The sequence below is a fragment of the Carcharhinus amblyrhynchos genome, chromosome 15 (genome assembly GCF_965287045.1).
Source record: "Carcharhinus amblyrhynchos chromosome 15, sCarAmb.v2.hapA, whole genome shotgun sequence".
NCBI lineage: Eukaryota > Metazoa > Chordata > Chondrichthyes > Carcharhiniformes > Carcharhinidae > Carcharhinus > Carcharhinus amblyrhynchos.
In genome coordinates, this window is record NC_137338.1 from 47,412,021 (window position 1) to 47,436,743 (window position 24,723).

General features: G+C 43.7%; 1 protein-coding gene across 1 annotated transcript in view; it reads right to left on the reverse strand.

The window, feature by feature from the left end:
* igsf11 (immunoglobulin superfamily member 11) overlaps positions 1-24,723 on the reverse strand; it is a 272,948-nt gene that overhangs the window by 12,309 nt on the left and 235,916 nt on the right. The window contains exons 7-8 of the mRNA XM_080203904.1: positions 8,752-8,810; positions 2,639-2,797 (exon numbers count right to left, since the gene is read on the reverse strand). Of these exons, the coding sequence (XP_080060030.1) occupies positions 2,639-2,797; positions 8,752-8,810 (218 nt within the window). The remainder of the gene's footprint in view (positions 1-2,638; positions 2,798-8,751; positions 8,811-24,723) is intronic.

Here is a 24,723-nt window from a genome sequence, read left to right on the forward strand (position 1 = left end):
CAAGGGTCCTGAAACACCAATCCTAGAACTCAACACCAATTTATTTGCACATCAGGCAACCTATGGACATTTAGCACCATGTTGACTAAACAGTAACAGCAATGGTCACTTGACCTCACTATCCTCAATATCAAATGCCAGATCAATTTGCTGAGAGCCCATTAGAACATGCAGAATGAGAAAATGTTGAACCTTCCGAATCCCTTTCTTCGTCGAAATATCTTATATTCTCTTCAATATCTTATATCATCTGCCAGGCTCCTTTACTTATTAGTTGTGACATTATTTACCAGCACAATAGGGCTGTTCCAATGACCAGTTCATTTTTATTTGTGTGTAGCTACAGTGAAGGATCAGATGAAACCTGAAGCAAAATGTCATGAGGGAAGGGCTCCTTCTAATGAAAATATTGAATCGTGCAATAATCAGGAAAGTATCAGCAAGGGACATTGGCTAAGTTCTTGAAGCCTTGGTGAACAAACCTCAGTAGCTCAAATTTCCATTTGAAACTAAAATCAGATTATTAATATACGTATAAAGCATTCAGCTGAATTCTTGTAGCAAAAATGGTGGGTGGGGATTTAGTAGTAGCATATATATATATCACACGCAAAGGTATACTCACACACACTTGATACACAGAGCAATAATGTAGCAAGCATTATCCTACAAAATGTCTATATAAACTCCAGCTCCAAAAAAGAAGTTTCTGGCAATGGCTGTGAACCGTGTGTCAACCAATTAAAAATTGGGATTTAAAGTTACAGTAGGAGAATAATAGTAAAGGAGTTTTAATATCCATTGGAATTTAGTCAGCTCTGATCCCTTATTGAAGTGCTATCCATTGACCACAACTGCAAATTTCATGTTTAGAATATCTATGCATGTATTGAGCAAATATAGTAAATTCAAAACAGAAAGACAGCTCCTTAAAAAGTCTGACCCAGCTGTAGAAGTTCACACAACTTGTGTGAAATGTAATTTCGTATTCAATTATAAAAGTAAGAAAAATAAAATCCACTCTAATTTATCCTTTAATGCTCAGCATGTGAATATTTTATTCCCATATCTAATTTTGCCCAAAGACAGCTAAACTTGTTAGGCGTCATGTCTTTTGTACAGCAATAATTTTTCACAAAAGGTTTGTTCATATTTTATAATGGTAAAGTTTTTGTGGTTTAATTTACACTGCGTCACAGAATGAAGGATTGTATGGATGAGTTTAAAACGCTCCAAATCGGTACTTTTAATAAGCTGTCTGTAGAAATCCTTGTCTAGGCATAACATTCCTCAGTAAAACATTAATCAGCCTATCCCATTATCAAGTGTAAATGAAACTTTTAACAAGAAATGCATAAAACATTCAAATGAACTCCACAGTTATTGGATGAAAATTGATTTGGACTGAACTGTAAAAATTGTAGGCAATTATGCTGAAAAGAACACCAAAAAGCCTTCTTCGTGAAGGCATTATGAACACAAATGTCTTACACACTGATCTCGGTGTTGGAGACTTAGGCCAGGTACATGAGACATACCTGGGGACTTAGGCTGGAAATGTTACGCATGTTAATCTCTGGCATAACTCAATGAATAATGTAACTGAACTGAGCATCTCAATCAATGCCCCCAAATCAACTCTCCCCTGACCCAATTCTGTCTCCCCAAACAATCATCTCCTCCTGACCACTCTCTCTCCCACAACACTGCCCCAAATCACCTTTCCCCTCACCCAATTCTCTCTTCCGTAACACCCTCTAATTAATCACCTCCCCCAATCCAACTCTCTCTCCCTCAACACCCCCCAGTCAATCATTTCCCCCTGACCACTCTCTCTCCCGCAACATCACCCCAATCCCTTTCCCCGCAACCAACTCCCTCTCCCAAAACACCCCCATCCCTCTCCCTAACCCAACTCCCTCTCCCCCAACACTTCCCCCAATTAATCACGCTCTCTTCCATAACACCCTCCCCAATCAATCACCTCCCTCTGTCCCGCCTCCCCCCCAATCAATCACCTCCCCCAACCACTCTCTCTCCCACAACACTCCCATCGCTCTCCCCCAACCCAACCCTCCCTTCCACAAATCACTCCTCCACCAATCACCTCCACCTGACCCAACTCTCTCTTCCACAACAAACCACCTAAGTCACCTCCCTCCAACACTACTCTCTTCTGCAACCCACCTTTGCAATCCAACTACCCTATAAGTTAACCACCCTGATATGATCATTCCACTGATATGATCTAACTGCACCCCTCCTGACTCAAATAGCCCCCCACCTGATTACTTTGACCTAATTATCTTCTCCCATCTCATTCACCCACTCACTTACTGACCAACTCACTCATTCACTCACCTGCTCACCAAATCAACCACTCACTAACCCACTCACTCATCCATTCATTCTCTAACCCACTCACTGTGCACATACACTGCTCTGTTCACTCACTAATGTACTCACTCATCACTTACCCACTCACTTGCCCACCCACTCGCTCAACCATCCACTCATGCACTCACCCACTAAAAGACTTGAAACTTTTAAAAACTAACCTGGATATGGCAGCTACCATTGTAAGAACATTGGTCATGTCCTGTCATCATCCTTCTCCTCCTGTACTTAACTGTCTTACCTTTGAAATGCTGTGCTGACCCATCGATGCTGCAGCCAGGGTTGGAGTCTCTGACACAATGCAGCATGGTCAGGGCACAGAAATCCTCACCGGGAGCAGCAGTGCACAAAGCACTGACACTGGCTGGAACATCTGGGCCTATATCTTCAGTTTCCAAAGCTTTGAAAGGAATGAACAATACGCCAGTGTTGTCAAATAGCCTGTGTCTGCACAAGTATAATACAGTTTTCTTTTGTAATTGAGGAAGAGGATGGATTTTAGATTTGTGGTATTTTCTGAAGCCACGACTCTGACATTAGAAGCACTAAGGATTCCACCAGTTGTCGAAAAATATTCAGAAAAGCTTTTTCTTTAAGCTAACTTCATTGATTTTTTTTCTTATTTTGAACTTCTGGCAACTGCCTCAATGTCTCCCGTTGTGTTTTTTATTGCAGCTCAGACATTTTTGCCCCATTCCAACGTTAAAGAAGTGAGTGGATTGAGAATGGCCCTGTATCTTTATTCGTTGGAGAAATAGAGCCTGCACTTCACAAAGGAATGAGTTATGCAGTTCCTGCACTTTAACTACGACCGTCATACCACCATGCTACCAGTACTCGTGGAAATGATAACTGTCCTCATTTTTTAAGTTCTGGGTTGCCAGGTTGCCTGTTGAGGCAAAAATAACCCAAGTTAATTAACTGTAAGCTGATCCAACGAATAAGTTGCTGATGCATTGTTTGCTGAAACGTGACTGTTCATCCACTCCCCACGGACAAGAGTAGCAACTTAACAGGACATTGCAATTCACAGAGTGGTAAGATTCACTGCAATACAAGAAGCCACAAATTGCAACCATATAGTCATTCAAACATGCCATGTTAATGCTATCAACTATAAAAACAGCAAAGGATCCCATTAGCTCATCATCCAGCTTTTTTTTCTCTCTAACCAGGAGCAACTACTATAATTCCTTTGTTTGAAAACTGTCCCATCATACCTTTCACATAGGGTGGCCTACATGTGTGTGCTTCCTGAGAGATCAGAACTACTACGCATGGCTCTGGTCAGTGACACTTGTGTTTTGAAACAGCACAGCACCTCCATTCAACCATCATTGTCACCTCGGGGCACACAACTCAAATTCTGAAAACACACTTGAGATGCTTGAATTAGTGGGTGGGTAGTCTGGAATATGAATCCTCCAGAGTTTAAAACACTTTTGTGATGCATCTTCCAAGAAGTTTCCCCATGGATGTTCCAGAGGGAAAAAGTCTATCCAATTAGAGGAGGACTAACATTCTGAACAGAATGTGAAGGACAACCAGTCACTGGCTACAGGAGATATTTGTACTCTTCTCTTCAATCTGCCCTGCCATATTCAATGACTCCTGTCCAAGCGCACTAAGGTCCTTCTGCTTCTACACCTCCTACAGAGTTTCTCCCTTTGTTTTATGCTGGCTCTCCATATTCTTCCTGCCAAAATGAATCACCTCACGCTTCTCTATATTGGGCTTCATCTGCCACTTATCTGCCCAGTCCACCAACAAAAGACATAGACAGGAAGAACAAGGGCCCCAACACTAACCCCTGGGGAACTCCCCCACAAACCCTCCAATCTGAAAAACAATTCTCTGTTTCTTGTCGCTCACTAATTTCTTATCCAAGTACCGACTTTCCCTTTCATCCCATTAGGTAGAATCTTGCTCACAAATGTGCTGTGTGTAATCGCATCAAATGCCTTTTGAAAATCCATAGACACAATATCAACGGCATTGCCTGTATCAACCTTCTCTGTCATCTCCTCAAAAAGCTCCAGCAAGTTAACTAAATATAAATACATGCTAGCTTTCCTTAATTATCCTGCACTTGTAAGTGACTATTGATTTTATCCTGAACTATGGTTCCCAGAAGCTACCCTACCACTAAAATCAAACTAACTGGTCCACATTTTGTTTATTCATTTACATTATGTGGGCATTGCTGGCTAGGCCAGCATTTATTGCCCATCTCTAGTTGCTCTTCAGAAGGCGAATGGTGAGCTGCCTTCTTGAACCATTGCATTCTCGGAGGTAATGCTCTTATTGCTAGCTTTATCTTGCACCCCTTTTTGAACAAGGATGTAACATTCACAATTTCCCAGTCTTCTGGCACCACCCCTGTTTCTAAGGAAGACTGAAAGGTTGACACTCATGCTTCTGCAATTTTCACTCTTACTTTCTTCGTATCCTTGCATCTCATTCTACCCTGGTATTTTATCCACTTTAAGCAGAAATAGCCTAACACTTCCTCCCTCTCAATTGTAAATTCTTCAATGTACCCATTACCTCCTCAGCCTGATTAATATCTTCATCCTTTGTATTTCTCCTGCCTCCAGATGCACGTCTCCCTTTTATCCCTAATTAGCCCTACAACGTCTTTTATTTATATGCTTATAAAATTGGGATTCCACTTTATGTTAACTATCTGCCTCTTTTCATATTCTCTCTCCTTGCTTTTCTCATTAGTTTTTCACTTCCTCTTTTGTTTTTCTATGTTCAGCCTGATTCTCCAGTGTATTTTCCACCTGACATCTGTTATATGCACACTTCTTCCTTTCCACCTTCACCTCTATCTCCTTCATCATCCAGGGCACTCTAAATTTATTTCTCCCAACTTTCCCTTTCAGGAATTATGCTTGCCTGCATACCTTTTCTTTAAAAGTGGCGATGATTCAGCCATCGTCATTTCTACCAACAGTTGATTCCAACTCACTCGACTCAGATGCATTCTCATCTCATTGAAGGTGGTTTTCCCCCAATTATTCATCCCTGCTTTGGTTTGTTTCTTGTCTTTTTCTATGGTCAACCTAAACCTTAATGTACAATGATCACTATTCCCTAAATGCTCTTGCACTTATGTTTTATCCACTTGGGCCAATTCATTCTCCACAACCAGATCCAACAGTGCCTACACACTCATTGGACTGGAAACATATTGATGCAGAAAACTATCTTGAACACGTTCCATGAACTCTTGGCCCCTTGTCCCTTTGCATTATGCCTAGCCCAGTCTATATTTGAATAATTGAAGTCCCCCATTACAATTAATCCATAATCCTTGCACCTAGAATCATAGAATCATAGAACCCTACAGTGCAGAAAGAGGCCCTTCAGCCCATCGAGTCTGCACCGAACACAATCCCACCCAGGCCCTAACCCCATATCCCTACATTAATCCCGTACACTAATCCTTCTAACCTGCACATCCCTGGACACTAAGGGGCAATTTCTTAGAATGGCCAATCAACCTAACCTGCATCTCTTTAGAATTTCTTTGCAAATTTGTTTTCCTACGTGCTTTCGACAAATTGCTGGTCTATATATTACACCGATCAAATGTAATTGCACTTTTTCCATCCTCACCTCCAGCCAAAGAGAGTCTATCCTTGCACTCTCTGGAACAATATCTCTCTCCAGCTCTGTAATGTTATGATTTAGGCTTTTTTATTTTCCCCAACCATGATTCTATCTAATGACTTACTATTACCTACTCTACTTCTATCAAACTCTCCAAGTATTCCATTTACCTTGATACTACTCTCCAATATATCTTCCATATGAGCTAATACTTCACTGCTTCTCACTGCCAGTTTTTCTCCTCTCCACTCTGAATTTCCCCTCAGCTTCCCAATCTCTGCCAATCTCGTTCAAATGCATCATATAAATTACAGAAATCACAATGATCGTGGTAATTGAATGTGCATTTGAACTGGCTATTCCACCTCATCCTAAGCTAGATCTTGACATTGTGCAATAGTGTAAAACAGGTGGTAGCAAATCAATTAAAATTCAAAATTGAGAAAGATTTAAACTAAGCTGTTGACTATCGCACAAAGTCAACATTGTTCTCAATGAGTTTCCAATGCTCCCATGGTGAGAAAGGGAAAAGAAATAAACAACAAATCATTCCCAGTTGCTTGCCTACACCTGCTTGCAGCAAGCTCGATATTGCCGTAAGTTAGTTGATCAAATCATGAAAACGAGGAAATAATGCAAATAAATGTGAGTGCATGGTTGTCTGACATTCTTTTCCTTGCATTTCATATTGGAAGACCCTCGTCAAGCATTTTAGGTGCAAATGACCTAAAAACCCGTATCAGAAATCCAATCACAATATTATTCGGGGACAACAGGGAGCAAATGATAAGATCCATTTTTGCTGTGCATTACAACTATTTTTCAGGCATTATTCTGGCGCAAAATGGCAAATTGACTTAGAGAAAGGAGGTCATTTTAACTTTTGATAGCATAAAATGGGCAACATCAGATCAGTTGCTCATCATATACCCCAGCCAATATTTCACTCCATTGACCTCAATGCAAAGAGAAAGCTGGTAGCCAGTCTGATATTGCCCATTTTATACTATTCCTGAATATTAAAATTACCTAAACAGATCACAAAACTGAACTGAGGCAGAGTGGAATACAGACCAAATTATAATATCGAGCTGCATGGAGAAGCAAGATAGAGCTATTTTAAATTACTTATACAAAACTGTTGACCACGGAGTATAAACATCATTGTAAATCTAACGTATAATATACATGCAATTGACCAATATGTAATCTCAGTTTATTTGGAAATCTTACAAAATATCACACATCAGATTGTATTGATAAGAGGCAAGAGACAGTCAGAAAAGGACATTGATTGAGCTGTGTCACTCAGTTATATTGAAATGCAGTCAGAAAAGAAAGTTAAACTAGTGGTTACTCTGATTATACATTCCACTGAAAAATACTCATTGTCCATAGTAATTGGATAACAGGACCCCCATCAAAGATCTGAGTGTATTAACAACTGGGATTGGGAGTTTCTGGTAATAAAAACCAATTGGGAGATTCCGGTAGTAAAAACTGATTTTAAATCCAATCATAAGTCATTAATTAGTACAATGCTAACTAATTCAGAGAGCATTTTTGTGGCAGTTCACTATGGTGTAAAAAAACTTACTAAAAGATTAAACTTTTCCATTGTTTCTTAACTGAAGTGTTAATATAATACACTGCAATAGCTGAATTTAAACATGTCATTTTAGTGCATGAGCCAGGAGGAGATGTGTTTTCATATTGTCTTTCTCCCTAGTTTAACAATTTCCTTCTGCTAAATTGTAGAATTTTGCACCATATTATTACCTTGCCAGTGGGTACACATCTATTCTGAGCAGTTCTCTTGAACTGTATAGAAGAAAGAAAGAATAAAAACATAACTACACAAAAGGCCTATATTCATAACGCATAATAGGCATGTTACAGAATTAAATATTTCAGTGGTATTACTTTCTATAATGGCCTAGAGCTAAATAAATTAATACTCAAACCTTTCAACTATAACTCAGAATATATTGGTTTAATAAAACAGCGCTGAACTGTTTAACAGTTCTTAATGTTGAAATAGTGCCCACAATCCTTAGTTAATGACTCTGTATCATGAGAATTTGATAACTTCCCTTCAACTTCTCATACAAGAAGAAGACAAGCATGTTCAAAATACAAACTTGAAAAGAAAGATGAGAAATCAGCAGTGACATTCTAAAGCAGATGAATGGTTCAATGATATATTTGTATTCTAGAGATAACACCAATTACTGGAAGATCGGTGCCAGGATCCTTCAATTTAAACATATAACCACATTTGGAGAGAATTTATTAAGAGTGTAATGTTCTTTTTTAATATTGTGTCACAAGAACTCATTGTCAATATTTTTATTGAGATGAAATGTTGGTCTTTAAACATTCCTAACATTGACTCTGCTCAGCAATGAACTTTGCACTGCTCAGTGAACAATAGGGCAACTTTTGTCAAATAGCTTAGGTGCTAAAAAGGTAAAGAAAGACTTTGATGCTGAGACACCAGTTTAGCCTGTGTTTAGCTCAAGACATGATCTAGGCACAGAACTTGAAGCCAACATTAAAACTGCTGTCTGTGAAACAGTTGATTTCAAAGTAAAATGCCTGTTTGTGCTTATTAAAGATGTTGCATAGCATTGTGGTGGCAGACACTTCAACCAATGTCCTCTCCTTCCAGTGACCAGCTGCTTGTGAATAAACATGGCATTGTCAATGTCAAGCACTGCTTAAAACGGTACTTACCACTCAAAGGAACATTCATCACCTCATGAACATTGTTGTTGGAGCTGTGAAGAGAATCTCTGGAAGACAACATGAAAATTTGTCATCAACACTCAGGAAACATATGTTTCAGAAATTATTCAAGGCCTTCAACTAAGAGGAGTAAGTGCTGTACCAATCCTTCTTAATCCTTATACATATCACAAGGAGAAAGTGTGTACTTGGTCATAGCCGTCTTGCTAAGGGTCCCCCATGGTGTGTTCAATGAATGAGAAGAGGGTATGAATTCAGACAGAGCAGCACCAAGTGTACCAGAAGATGAGGGACCTCCTGCCCCTGTAATTACAGGAGATCCCTTTTCCTCTGAAACTTCTCCAGCAGGGACTCCAATGCTGCATCTGTTCACTGTCTCCATCAGTCGCTGAACATTCATGGAAGAGGATGAGTGGAACATTAATACTGCTCCATGAAAATCACATTTAATCATTGCTGGAGTGCTACACTTGCAGGTGTCTGTGTAACACCAGGCATTTTCAAATTACAGTAATCAGCAAACAAAACCAAATCTGTGTCCTAAAATTTTAATTTATAAACTGATTTGCATCAATATCTCACTGCAGGCAATCGCTTGTGAAAATCCACTTACCAAAATAGTATCCTGTGCACTTTCTATCAAAAATGTGCACACACATCATGGATCCCATTTTCTAGACTTATTTGACTACATAACAATTGAGGAAAGGCTGCTGCATAGCCCAGTTTAGTCCCAATGTTTGCATTCCTGGTTTTAGTATTCCATAGCTATTTTTATAATTCTCAAAGAATGAATGCAATACAAAATTAAACTGAAACAGTTCATTCATGCACGCACTGAAATATTTTTGCACAAAAGGCTTTATACTACACTAGAGTCAAACAAACACTTAATATCTTACCAATCCCCTACACTCTAAAATCCAAAATCAACTTAAATTAAATATGAATTAACAGGAAAATTGTCGGCAATTGTAAACTATAAACTAAACCTTAAGTGTCAGATATAATTACCATAGATCTTATTAATTGGTTCTGCAGTCCACCCAATGGATACATTATCAGTCTCAGTCACTAGGTTCTTCAGAACTCATAAACAATTTCAGCTCCTCCTCTTTTGGGATGTAATTTGATTCTCAGCCAGCAGTGCTGCACAACCAACCTGAGTTCCATGGATAAGTTCTTCACCAAAAATGGCACACTTCTGCAGAACTGTCTCATCTCTGTTTACAATGGTCTGAAGGGGATAGTTCCACTAATATTATCTTCCATTCACAGAAACAGCTGCTGAACCTATGGGCTCTCCAGCAGCAGGAATTGTGGTGGGTGAGGGCACTTAATTTGGTAGCAGGCAAGGGAATCTGTTTCCTGGTGTCATGATAAACTGTTTGAATTTTGTTCTCCCAATTCTCAAGGCATGACGAGCTTCCCAATGAACAACAAACACAACCCCATTTGTATGCATTAGCATTTCATACATGCTATGGAGGTATAGGGAGTGTGTGTTGTTGGGGGTCTGTGTGGGGAGGGAGGGGTTATGGGAAGTGAGTGTTGCTAGGATCTGTGGGAGGGATATGGGGAGTGGGTGTTGCTGGGGGTCTGTGGGCAAGTATGGGGAGTGTGAGTTGTTGGGGGTCTGTGAGGAGGTGAGGGAGTGTGTGTTGCTGGGGTCTGTGGGAGGGGTATGGGGAGTGGGTGTTGCTGGGGATCTGTGGGCAAGTATGGGGAGTGTGTGTTGTTAGGGGTCTTTGGGGAGATATAGGAAATGTTTGTTGCTGGCGGTGAGCAGAGTTCTTTAACCGCTCCAATTGTCTCTCCCCTTCACCAGATTGCACCCCACCCCCCTTCAGATGAACAAGATGGCTTTTGCAATGCATCAATTCTGTTGCTGTTCTTTTGGTTGCTGCTGGAGCTGGGGAGGAGGAGCAGGAGGATGAATTGTGGGTAGAGGAGGCCTGGGCCTCACTGGAATTAAGTTCATTCTCCAAATGAAGATCCCCACCAGTGGAAATCTATAAAGTTCACTTTTATGACTCTATATAAGTGGCTTGCACCTAGAAAGCTTCACCTCTTCCATGACTTTGAAGTCAGTAGATGGGCACAACTCATAACTTCAGCCATATTGAGCACCGGTAGCAAATGTTACACCAAGGCTGGATACAAGAGGCAGGCTAAACAGGGGAACAGGGAAAGACTGTCCAGGGAAGGAGTAGGAGAAGAGAGTGGGTGGAATTTTATGACGTCATTGCACCTGTTTTGCGGTTGGAAAATGTTGTAAGATCGGGCATGGTGTGACTAATGGGAATGGCACACATTTTCACAGCCATTCCCAGTTTACAAACAAAAAAAATCGACGCAATCGGGAGCCCGCCCAAAATGGGCAAAACGTCAATTTGCATTTTTTTACATTCATCACTATGTAATTAGTGAGTTTCACTCCCAATTGTCCCAGCTCATCTGCCTTAATAACTGCATTTACTGCAGCTGAATTGGTCAGGAAAACACTTCAAGTCACATTCAGACACGAGCAGAGAGGGAGAATGAGAAGCTAAGTCTCTGCTCTCAAACTTCTCCGTGCTGCTCAGAAGGGGCTGTGTTACAGTGGCCATGTTGTGTTTCGGGCTGGGGGGGGGCGGTGGGGTGGGGGGCTGCTGTTGCTCACAGGGCCTGACTGCTCAGCTCAGAGTGCTGACCTCAGGTCTTAGCACTGACTCTGGGTCCTAGTGCTGGCAGCAGCAAGCACTGTTGTTGGTGGGGGATGGGCTGGAAACTCTCTGCAGTGGCAGTGCTGGAGCCTGAGGACTTGTCAAGCAGCATTGTCCGTGCCCACTATTGCATGGGTTCTGGGTGTGTGTTTGAAGTGGGGGACATGGGGGGCAGTGTTGCCATTCTGCGATCTGTGGCGGGGGGGGGATCGATATCTGAGTGTTTGCTACTGGGGTTGTGCTGGGAGAGGGGGCATGGAGAATGTGTGTTGCTGGGCTGGGCGCGAGCAGCGTTCTTTAACCTCTCCGCCTGTTATTCCTCTTCTCCAAATTCACCTCCCTTCAGATTAATGAGATGGCTTTTGCAATGCTGTTCTTCTGGTTGCTGCTGGAACTGAGGAGAAGGAGCAGGAAGATGAATTGTGGGCACAGCAGGCCTTACCACTCTCAGGAATAGAGGGAGACGACCACTGGAAGCAGGATGTGACTGCCATTCGCCCAGAGTGAGGGGTTTTGGGGAGGGGGGATGGGTGGAGTGGGTTGGGGGGGCTGTTGGGAGTAGGGTGGGGTGGGGTGATGGTGGTGGCAGGACAAGGGGCGAGCAGAGACCTTAGCAGTTCTGCACGTAAGTATCCTTTGAGCAACTGTCAGACATCAGTGCCCCTGACAGCTCTGCCTCCAAAAGGAGACAGTGAGATATCTGTGCCATTTGAGGACCTGGAACCTTGGGACACAAGGGGGCATCCACTCCCTGTGGCTGCGAAAGTGATAGCCGCCATAAACTCTTACATCACCAGGTCATTCCAAACTGACAATAAAGATGTTTGTGGCATTTCCCAAACATCTGTCCACTAATGTGTCATGGAGGTCATGGATGCCCTGTATGCTCAGGCTGGCCAACATATTAAATTTGATCTGGACCAGGCCCAGTGGGAAGCCTGGGCTGCAGGATGCCAAATGTGCAGGGGGCTATAGGCTGCACCCACATCACCCTCAAGGCCCCCCTGATGAATCCACGAAGATTCATGAACAGAAAGGGCTTCCATTCAATAAATGTTCAATTAGTGTGTGACCATCATCTGAACATCATGCACGTCTGCACCAGACATCCCAGCAGTGTTCATAAAAGCTTCATATCGAGGAGTTCTGATGTCCCAGAGGTCTTTGAGGAGGAGCCCAGGGTGCAGGAATGTTTCGTGGGGGACATGGGGTACCCGTTTTGGACCTGGGGGCTGATGATGTCTGTGCAGATATCTCAGACTGATCCAGAGACCCGATATAATGAGGCACATGTTGTCACCCATTCAGTGGTGGAACGGTGCACTGGGCTCCTCAAAATGCGGTTCAGGTGCCTGGACCGCTCTGGCAGGGCCCTCCAATATAGCTTGCATTTTTATGGTGTGCTGTGTCCTACACAACCTGGTGCAGAAGTGAGGAAACCTTTTGGAGGAGGAGGATGTCGAGGGCGAACAACTGGACTTCACAGGGAGGAGGTGGCCCAGCAGGAGGAGGAGGAAGAGGAGAACGACAACAAGCAACACCACCCAGGCGCTGCAGGGCTGGCGGCAGCAAGGATTAGGCATGTGAGGGTGGCGAGGGAGGCCCTGATCACTGCCCGTTTTGGTCACTGGGGGCTTGTGTTGCCACACGTAGGTTTCATTTCCCATACCCTTTGGAGCCCTACAATCTCCTACAACGTTGTAACACCAGAGTGGTGAGCCTGGGTATACTGAGTTAGCAGGCAGAGGGCGATAATGACTCGCTATGTGCCATTGTGATGATGTCCTGATGCAAACTAACTAGTCTGACCCCTACCTGGTTTCAGCATGCACACTGGAACCTGGACCAATCTCTAGATGGCGGCTAAGGGAGTACTAAACATCCATGCAGTGCCCCAGGGTGGGAATCTCTTGTGGGTTCTGGAGATGCCATGGCAGATGCTCTAATTCACTGCCCATGCATGCCGCCCACTATAGCCAGCAAATTATTTGAGTGCCTTGATTTTCTCAGTAGCAGTGTGTTGTGGGGCCTCCCCCACTGACATCAACATGTAGGGTCCCTCCGGCTATTGTCAGGGTAAGTACATGCCTGGTAGAGACTAATTACAGACAACTTAGTCACAGGTGTGGGGTGAAATAACATTTATGTTGCCAATAGTAATGCTTTCGAAATAAGTGATAATATAAAAACATGTGAACGTGAGACTTTAAAGTGCCTAAATATTCTATCTGCCTAGTGTGCCTTTCACCCATGCCATCTTAGTGCCACTACAACTTTTTAACGTTATGTGGCCAAGCACTATATCTTGGTGTCTCCCCAGAATGTACATCGGAGGTGGAGGTAGCCAGCTGCCTATTGCGCCCTGCGGCTTGTGATGCCGTTTGGCAATCGTCCTTTGGAGGCCCTGAACTTTGAGGACTCTGTCCGGCTTCCAGGTGTTAGGACATATCCATGACAACCTCTTCATCCTGCTGCCTTTGAGAAGCCCCGGTGTCAGGAAGTGGGGGGGGTGGTCAGAAGGTGTAGCCATAGCCACTGTCACCTGAATGGAAGGCCCCAGCATGGGCTCGTGCCCTTCCTCCACCCTTGGTGTTCCTGTGGCCTCCATGGGATGGCAGTGCTTCTGCAGTGAGCTCCAGAAACTCTGGCATCACTTGTCACTGGAGGACAACCTGCACTCTTGCCGTGGTGGCCAAGCTCTTGTGATGGACCTCTGAGTCAGGGGCCAGCCATCAATGGCAGCAGCAAGTGGCCTCATAGACTGGGCCACTCTCTAAAATTCCCTCAGCCATGACTCTTTGTGACTGGGCCACGTTCTCAAAGGCTGCTGCCATAACCCACTGTTTTCTGCTGGGTCTCCCGCAAGCTCTCGAGACTCTCAACCACAGGCTGCAGGATCTCAAGAAACCTGTTGAGGTCCTTAGTTATGGCCTGCTGTGACTTGGCCACTGCTTGGACTCTGCCACTCATGGTCAGGATTTCCTGCCCCAGGCTTTCTGAGCATGGATGCCACCCTTGCAGTGTTGGCCTGGGAACCACACAAGACAGGCAGTAGCTGGTCCATCTGAAAGCTTTGGGACTCCTCCCAACAGCCTCGAAGTTGGTCCAGTGTGGCCGTCAGCCCTCCTGCACTCCCTGGCTCTGTTGCTGCATCTCCAGCAGCTGAGGGTGAAGTGATCTTAGAGACCCAGCATGTAACCTGGGGCCAGCTGAGTCCTCACCTCCAGAAAGCCCCCACATGCCAGAGACCTCAGACATGCCCTCCCCCACCCAATGTACTTTATCAGATGTGTTGTGTGCACCAGAGAATGACCCAGATGCCTCGCCATTAACTTGATCCACTGATGTGGGACTCTCTGGGATGGTGAGTTGCAAGGTGGAAGCAGACACAAAACTGGTTCCAGCCTCGGAGTCCCTTCATCTACTTTCTCCGAGGAGTCTTCTGAGCTGTCAGGGGTAGGATGGATGGGAGCAGCAGAGGGGGCCGCGATGCCAGATGGCCCATTCACACTGGGGTCCCTTCCTGAAACACAGGACACAAGGTTAAACGCAAGGGAGGATGAGGAATCTAAACTCTTTCTTGAGATTTTTCCAACAAGCAGAGGATTGGTAGGTGCTCACTTCTATGCTGCAGTCCCACCATGCTGTCGCTAATGGTCCACATCCCCTCCTCTCCCACAAGCTCCAGTGCCCGCCCCTCAAAGGGGGTGAAGGCCCAATTCTGAGGCACATCACCCCCATTTTTATCATTTCCCAGCTATAATGGACATTCTTCTCCTGTGGGGACAGAAGGAGCCATGTAAATTCTGATAGCATGAGTCCTACAGTGTTCCAAGGTGTGGCTCTCAGAGGGCAAGGATTGTAACACTCTTGGGGGGGAGGGGGGAAGGCAGCTGCTTGGGGCTGGAGGTGAGGGAATCTGGGGGTCATTTAGTGGGAGATATGAGATGAGATGAAACATTTACCCTTGCTGCCCGGATGACGTCATTCAGTTTTTTACGGTATTACTTCCTGGTTCTCCTGGCCAGTGCCCTGGCACGAGCACATGCTGCCACTGCCTCCCAGGCTGTGTTTCCATTCCTTCCTCTGGGATGGCATCCTGCTGGGGGGAAGAGGGTGTCCCGCCTTGCCTCCACCACCTCGTAACCTGGCCAGATCAACATCTGAAATACAGGGAGCTGTCTTCCTGGAGGCCATTTCTTCCTGCACTGCCTGCCTGTCTGTCCATCCTTGGGGATTTTATGAAGCCCTTCCTCATAAGGGCAGATCAGCTGCATGTAATTTGGGTGAGTCACATGCCCATTAGAGCATTCCAATGAGCTTAATGCAGTTTGCTTTGTTACATTGGAGGTAAAGATAAGTCAACACTTGCAGGTGTGCTGTTGGAGGCAAGTTGGGTGGGATTCGTGCCCCTGTGATGATCGGGGTTGGGGCAGGGGAGGGAAAGAGTCATGTCAGTCAGCCATCAAGGATAGGGAGGGTGCTGAGAGGGCCATGTGCAAGAGGGACTGGGAGGGGTGGCGGGGATAAAGAGGGACAGTATCATTGGGCGTACGGGGGTCTCCAATGTCAATGGGGGGGAGGGCGATGCCCACGAGGTTCTGTTAGCAGAGCTATTATTCCTTCCTTTTTTCTGCGCATGCACAGATTGTGGCTCTGATCTGAGCTACAGACCGTCTGGCGAATTCAGCCCCATCCATTGCCTCTAGCAGCTAGAAATGGTCTAGCCCATATTTTCAGAACTTCAGTGCATCTGATTGGGCGTGAAAACTTGGCCAAAAAAAATCAGGAACTCTCCCGTTTTCACGCTAGCTGGACAAAAAATCCTGTAACATTCCGTCCAATGTCTTAGAAGATGAGGTCAGTGGTGATAGCGATGAGGTGCTAGGGAATAAACTCAGTGTACTAGTGATAGGAGAGTACAGTCACAGTCAGAGCTGGCAGTGGAATGCAGTAGGGTGGCAGGTCCAGGCTATGAGTTTGGTGTGTTGGGGCAAGTGGCTGACTAAAGGGACATCCTATCAATTATGATGACAATAATGCTCAGTTGTTCTCCTGTCTTCTCTGGTGAAGTCCACACAGCATCAGGTCTATTTCCAACTCATGTGGCTCATAACATCGAGATCCCAGCAAAGGGTGGAGCAGTTGTTAATTCTGTACCATTTCTTCCCTGCTGTAGTCAGAGGCAGGGGTGAAAAGAGAGAGGGAGGCGGATGTCTCTAAGGAGCATGGTTGGTGGAAAGCAACAAACTCATGACTCCAAGGGGATCTTTATATGGTCAAGATGCTGTTGAACAGGGTCCACTGTAATGGTGAACATTATCCTGACTTTCAATTTTTCATAGATAGTGTTCATATCTGGAATTGAGTCAAAGGCAAGCCTCAGATGCCTTTGTACATCCTGGGATGTGGTTGATCACATCTACCAGCTTCTCCAGTATGAGCTACAACCACAAAGTCCCTGAGTCGTGCTTGGTCTGAACTGCATTGAGTAAATGGTTGTCCAGTTGCCACTTAAATTTAAGCTGCAGGACTTTAGACCCCCACGTGGTAATGGCAGGATAATCTGCCATGTGATTTGCCCTACTACTCATGGTTGAAAAAAGATCATGCGTGTTAAGAAGCCCCATCATCCAGCAGGAGGCACACCAACTTTCCCACCTGCCACCAGAATTAAACTCCAAAGTAGAACATGTTGGGGGCCTAAATCTCTGCTTATTCTCAGCTTCTGGATATTTGTTGTCTTCAGCTCACTTGTACTATATCACTGGACTCATCGTCATCTACAGAGTTCTGGCGTCTCTGTCTCCTCACCCCAGTTTCAATCTTCTCAGAAGTTTTGGTTTCCAATCTCAGTCTTAGTTTCCTAAGCAACAGGAAGGGTCAGCTTCCTTTCTCAGTTTTGAGTTTCCCTTTCCAAATACAAGAGTTAAAAACATCACAGTACAAATATATTCAAGACTGAGGTCAACAGATTTTTGTTATTAAAATAATTAAAGAATCCAAGGTTAGTATAGGGAAGTGTTAAAACAAAAATCAGCAATGATTGTATTGAATGCCTGAGCAGGTTTGAGAAGCTAAATGGTCCATGCCTACTCCTGGATTATTTTCTCATGTCCCAGCATTGGGATTTCTACCAAATGGTGAAAATAGGCACTAAATGAATACAGTGTAAATGAGATTTGTCTTTTTGAATGTCCAGATTTAACAAATCTTCTGGCCTACCTAAGCTTCGTAGGACTTAATATGCCATTTCTTTCAATTTGATATCACTCTTAACTTTCTTAGTTAACCACAGATGATGTATTCTCATCAGAGAGTTGTTCTTTCTCACCGAAATATATCTTTGTTGAGAGTTATGAAACTTCTCATTAAATACCTTCCACTGCTTCTCTACTGTTTTAACTTTTAACTTCTTTTCTCAGTCCACTGTAGCCTATTTTGCATTCATGCTTTTATAATCGTCTGCATTTAAGCTTAAAACATTTGTTTCAGATCCAGGTATTTCAGTGTCAGACTGAATACAAAGAACAAAGAACAACCCAGCACGGGAAACAGGCCCTTCGGCCCAACGAGCCCGCGCCGCCGCATCTTCCTACACCTACCCTGCCCTGTGTGTATGTGAGTGGAACCCCTAATGTAGCCAGATTCAGGGGAGAATAGTGTCAATTTGGTACGCCAATCAGCCTAAGCCAATGAGCTTGCTAAATAATCCTCTCTCACTGCACATTCACCATGTAAAAATAGCCTGTTCTATGTTTGGTTTGAAAATGTATTGTTTTAAGAAAAAGTGCCTTCTTTCCTTTGTTATTTCTTATCTTCACCTAAACCAATTTTACATCTTGATCTTCCGAGCCAAGATCATTTGTAACTACGGTACTGATCACATCCTGAATGAGCAGAGTTAGCCCATACCCTTTCCCTTTCTTCTTATCCTTCCGAAATGTCAAATATTTCTGGTTTAATCACTGTCAGCGTGTGGTTTAGAACAGTACTAAGTATGAGGATAAGGTGAACCATATGAATTGAAGCATTAAGGACTGATTGATAGTGGTTGTTGATAGGCGCATGATGGGAGTGTGATGAATGGAGAGTAAATGAGGTTAGTGGTGCAGTTTGTATGAAATGTCATTTGCAATTTGAATTCACAGTAACAGCCTGTGTTAGATTGTTAAACTTCTTCCTGCACTGCATCCATGTTCTTGGAGTTATACTCCTGAAACTGACTTCTCTCCCTGACTTACACCAGTACACCGTTGTCCCTCCAGTACAATGCCAGAAAATCTTGGAGCGCGTTCACTTGCATGTTCAACCATATTCAATCTTTTGTAGCACAGACTCAATTCACAAAGGACTCCCACTACTTCGTGCAGCTATAGTGCACCTGCCTCTCCTTTAAAAGGTGCAGGCTGCCTTTAAGCAACATTAGCCACCTGCTCATGTATGAAGCCAATGAAAAGTATTGGTGCTGCTGGCTACACGCACAAATCATTTGAAACAGCAGGCAGCACAAATTTAATGTGCAGGCTGCATTGCAATGAATGGGCATGGGTTAAACGCATACCATGTACTTTCTGGGTTATCCAATTTAACTCCCTCAGCTGTGATTTTAGGTTAAGTTAATAGTCGAACAAAACATGTATTTCAAAATCTCATACCATTCAGCCATTTTAGACTTTTATTAATGTATAAATTATAATGTCAGAGAAGTGGATCATGTTATCCATGATTTCATTATAATGTTGAAGAATTCCCTAGCTTTTACAACTCAAAAACCAAAGTTAATTTCAGAATTCAAACAGATTGGGGTCAATTCTGACTGCCTTTGCCTACAGTTAACTATATGCACGTGCCTCTTGGAGCAAAAGACTTGTGAAGTCAGTATTTTTCTTCAGCCCCAGAAGGCCCTTGAAGTGGCTGTGAACACTTGACCGAACAATGGCAGATCAAATGCAAATCAGAACATGCGACTTTGAAGGCACCCGTGACTCACACTAATCATATCAAAATGACCCTATCCTTACAATTAACCATGGGCGCTGCAGTCCATTGCTCAAGCACAAGGAAGTTACACTTCACTACAATTGTGCTGGGAGAGCAGGGCTCCAGTAATTAGCTTTGATTGAAATAATTTAAATGTACTGTGATATATTAATTAATTTATATATATATTAATACATATATTAAATGATATATGTACTATGGATATTTTTAATTAACACCTTTGAATCATTTTATTTTTTAACCATCGAATATTCTGCATGCCCTCTTCCAGCCACAACCCTGCCTGCCATTAATTCTCCATTAATTATTAGTTAACGTTGCGTTAACAAACAGCTGGAGAGATAGACTTTGATAACTTCTGAAGAACTGGATATGTGAGGTTAGAAACTTCTCACATCCTACTATTTTTGTTTTGAGAAAGGGAATTTATTTTTATTTATACATTTATGGGATGTGGGCATCACTGGCTGGAGCAACATTTATTGCCCATTCCAAATTGCCCTTGAACTGAATGACTTGCTTGACCATTTCAGAAGATCATTTAATAATCATCTGGATCACATGTAGGCCAGACCAGGTAAGGATGGCAGATTTCCTTCCCTATAGGACATTAGGGACCAGGTGGGTTTTACATTAATTGTCAATGATTTCAAGGTCATCATTAGGCTTTTCATTACAATTTTTACTGAATTCAGATGCCATCATTCTGCCATGGTGGGATTTGAACCTGGGTCCCCAGAGTATTACACTGGGTCTCTAGATTAATAGCTCAGTGACAATACAACTACACTACAACTCCCCTAAATGTATTACACATCACAAATCATCTGTGTATCTAAAATTATTATGGATGGTGAACTTACCCGATAAATAATCTATGCTTATGGAATCAGACCAAAACTTGCTACTGTACAAATGCAAAGGCAAAATATCTCAGGTGCTGCAATTCTGAAATACAAAGTGAAAAAAATGGCACGGTAGCACAGTGGTTAGCACTGCTGCTTCACAGCTCCAGGGACCTGGGTTTGATTCCTGGCTTGAGTCACTGTATGTGTGGAGTTTGCACATTCTCCTTGTGGGTTTCCTCTGGGTACTCCGATTTCCCCCCACAGTCCAAAGATGTGTGGGTTAGGTTGATTGGCCATGCTAAAATTGCCCTTAGTATCCTTAAATGCATAGGTTACGGGAATTAGTGGGTAAATATGTAGGGATGTGGGGGTAGGGCCTGGGTGAGATTGTGGTCGGTGCAGGCTTGAGGGGCCAAATGGCTCTTTCTGTACTGTAGAGATTCTACGTCATATTCAGCAGCAGGCTAGGCAGCAGCTGTGCAGTGAGAAATAGATTTAATGTTATAGGGTGCTGTCATTTTGTCAGAACTTATGATGAAAGGTCACCAACTGGAAATGTTAGCAAGAGTTTAGGAGTCCCAAAAACGCTTGGCTGTTAGCTGGACCCTCCACCAACAATATTTATACAGGATCATAGCCATCAGGCTGCAGTCCTTTTAATGGACGACAGCCCACACACTTCATCACCCCGCCGAGGAACAGCTGGCCAATCACAGGACCTAGGAGTCACAGCAGTGACACAGGGGGTGGTGGCCATCACAATGACTGCACCTGGAAGAAGACGACTTTGCGTTCACAACCTAGTAATTGAGGTCAGGAGGTGCCAGGGCTGGTCGGTCAGGACCCTGGGTGGTTAGGGAGCAAGGGGTTTTATAGGTGATCATTATAGACACAAGGTTGGGGGAGGTGGTCTCCACGACCCAAAGAGTGCCAGACAGGAGGCCTTCCACTCCCTCAGTCTGTTGAAATGTCACTAGAGTTTTTGTGGCCTGCCTACCGCTTGGCAAAAGGCCCATCTACTGATGGTAAAATGGTAAAGGGAAGAGGCCCTTAACTGGCCATTTAAGTTGTTAAATTGTTCTTTGGGTGGTAGATTAGTCCTCTACCTTCTCCACAGTTGGTAAAATGCCAAGGCAGTGGGAGGTGAGGAAAACTCTAAGCCCTCACCATTTTAAAGACCTTCTCACCTCTCAACATGTCCCTAACGGGCTGGTAAAATGCAGTCTGACTCTTTTCTTCTCCATGGAAGCTTCTTGACCTGTCGAGCTTTTCCAGAACTTTCAGTTTTGCGCTGAGTCACGTAACTGCAATTTTTCTTTTGGATCATTGAATAGCGAGGCTTCATGCCTGCATCACAATGATCCCACCAAATTTTCCAATGACATCCCTTATGTCATACACACAACCTCTGCCACCCACACTGAGATAAGCCTCTTCACAAAGATGGGGCAGGGGGTGTTGGCAGAACAACTCTTAAAGTGCCATGGCCAGTACTTAAAGGAATGCAACCAGTTAATAGCCAATATGTGGCTCAGCTTTTGACTGCTTTTGCAGAGTCCGTATTGGTACATGGAGTAACTGGTCCACAAATGGGGGTGGTGCGAGATAATAGAACCTGTGGGAGAATGATGGGACAATGCAACATCAAACTCTCTAACTGATGGATGGCCATGAGATGATGTCACTGGATGAGGTACATGTAAGGAGAAACCCTCAACCTCAGGAAGCAGCAGGGCTGTTTGACAGAACATAGTATTCAGGGACAATGCCTTGTGCGGTACCCACAAGTCCTGGCAACTGAGATGGATGAGGATGCCAGATTTGAATGAAGCTGCCAAGAAATAGCTGTAACAGTGGGACACACTAGGTAGGTGCTGCAAGTAGGCATTCCATAAAGGGTTGGCTACTAACCTCCTACAGTAGGTTATGGCTACCCACAGACAAGCATACATTTATTTTACTACTTAACATTCATGCCCATACTGTACGAAGACACTCATCAAGCTGAAGCTTGCAGCTAAGTAGTGTCTTGGGACAATGACTCCTTATAAAGGCTTCCCACGGCAAATCATTGTAACACAGCCTAGCCACTTGATACTGGATCACAACCGACATAAAGATCAGCTTCAAGTTAGATGTAAATGTGGTACTTCAATTCAAACATCTCAGCCTGAGAAATTCCACAAGGCCAAATTTTAACTCCATGTCAGTAAATGGATGTTGAGTGAATTAAAACTGGGTCCAGTCACTTAATTAACTTTTTTCAGGTCCAACAGAACAGGACTTGATATGGTTCATATGCCAACTGGTTTTTCTCAGAAAGAAAAGGACCATAAATTAGAAGGGTTCCTTGCTAGCCGCTGCTTGTCTACTGTGCTGCATATGTTAGGGTATCCACAGCAAGTATCAGAAGACAAACAAACCAGTGAAAAAATTCTTCTTCACAAAGGGCATCCATGCATTGCAGGATTTTCCAGTGAAAATAGTTAATTTGTTTCATTTGGAGGAGAATTTCACAATATTATACCTTTACATTGCCATTATGCTTTTAGGATTAATATTGATCTATAATTAAATGTAAAATATAGAAGAATGACAAGTTGCTGGCATCACACTTACCTTTACTGAGCTCATTAAACTCCTTTTGCAACTGTAAGGCATGGGATGAGGCATGGGCCTCAGCCACCTCCTTTCACTTGATAACTTCTCAGCTCCTTCAACAATTGTTTGTCTTTTTTTTTGTTTCTTTTGCAACTCCCATTACATTTCTTTTTGCACAACACTGCTCACTCCTTTAAATGGATACAGTCCTATTTGTGGCAAAATTATCTCTATGTTCTGCCTGTGTTTTAATTATCTAGCCCTCGCCTAACATAGCTAGCCATTTAGCACTCCCACCCCTTCCCCACAAATAATAAAGGGAGTAATTGACTCCCAAATTTCTGATTGACCGAGTTTCTGTGCGTTTTGGATAACATAACACCTGCCCTCAAAATTAGTGAACTAGAATTTCTGGAGATTACGTCCGGAGTGCTGCTGGTATTGTAAAGTCATGATGTGGATGTGCCGGCGTTGGACTGGGGTAAACACAGTAAAAAGTCTGACAACACCAGGTTTAAGTCCAACCGATTTATTTGATAGTACACTCACTGACCTTCGGGTAAGCATTCTCCAAGGCGGCCTTCACATCACACGACAGCGCAGAGTCGCTGAGCAGAGACTGATAGCCAAGTTCCGCACACATGAGGATGGTCTCAACAAGGATCTTGGGTTCATGTCGCACTATCTGTAACCCCCGTGACTTGCCTGGGTTTGCAAAACGTCACTTACTGTACTGTCTGGAGACAATACACATCTCTTTAACCTGTGATCAGTGCTCCTTCCACACACATTGTCAGCCACTTCAGGACTTGAACAGCAGGTTAGGTGTAAAGATTTGCATTCTAATCAGTAATCTGTAAACTGTCTGTGCTTTATATGCTCTGTCTGAGGCTAGAACTCTCCATTCACCTGACGAAGGGGCTAACCCGAAAGCTAGTGAGTGTACTATCAAATAAATCGGTTGGACTTAAACCTGGTGTTGTCAGACCTTTTAAGGTATTGTAAAGTTGCAGCCAAACCGCTCGCAGTCTGCACCATGTCTGTAGTACAGATGTACGTACACAGGAAGCAAGTGGTGTGAGAAGACAGTGATGCCAAACAATGTTTAATATTGACTTGACATCCAACCTGCCATTTTGGACTTTGCAGGTATTGTGAATGTCCTCTTCCAAATTCTCCTAGCCGAACATTCAGTCCCCATTCTTTGCTGTTGCAACGTTAGTGCAAGTACTATGTTGGCGAAGATGCTCTGAAAAATTATTGGAATCAGTGGGGGGCAATGCTGGATTTTTCCAAGGGGGTGTGTTAGCAGAGAGTCTGCGGTTGCCAGTGGGGCTTATAATTATATGCAATGCATGGATGCTCTTTATGAAAGGCATGTTTTTCTTTGGTTGGGCTGTAATACAGCATTGACATGGAGAACAGGCTGCAGACAGGGTAAGCTGTGTGTAGCAGGAGAAGGAGGAAGGCTCTCAGTAGAAAGCCATACCTACCTAGTGCAGAGAACACTTCTCCCACCTACACTTCAGACCGGAGCAGTGCCTAAGATGGCTATGATTCACCAAGGGGACTGCAACTGAACGGTGGCACATCTTCAATTGGGTCTGCACTGCAGAGCAAGCTGGGGATGGCACTGCCAGTGGGCATGAAATCACAATAGAACTACACCTCAGAATTCAACCAGGCATGAGCTGGTGACTTGCAACATCTCATAATTGGCTGTGCAATGCAGCATGAGGGAGGTAACACCTATAAGATTGTACACCATGGAATGGCCTTCACATTTTTCTCTCTAAGCAGAG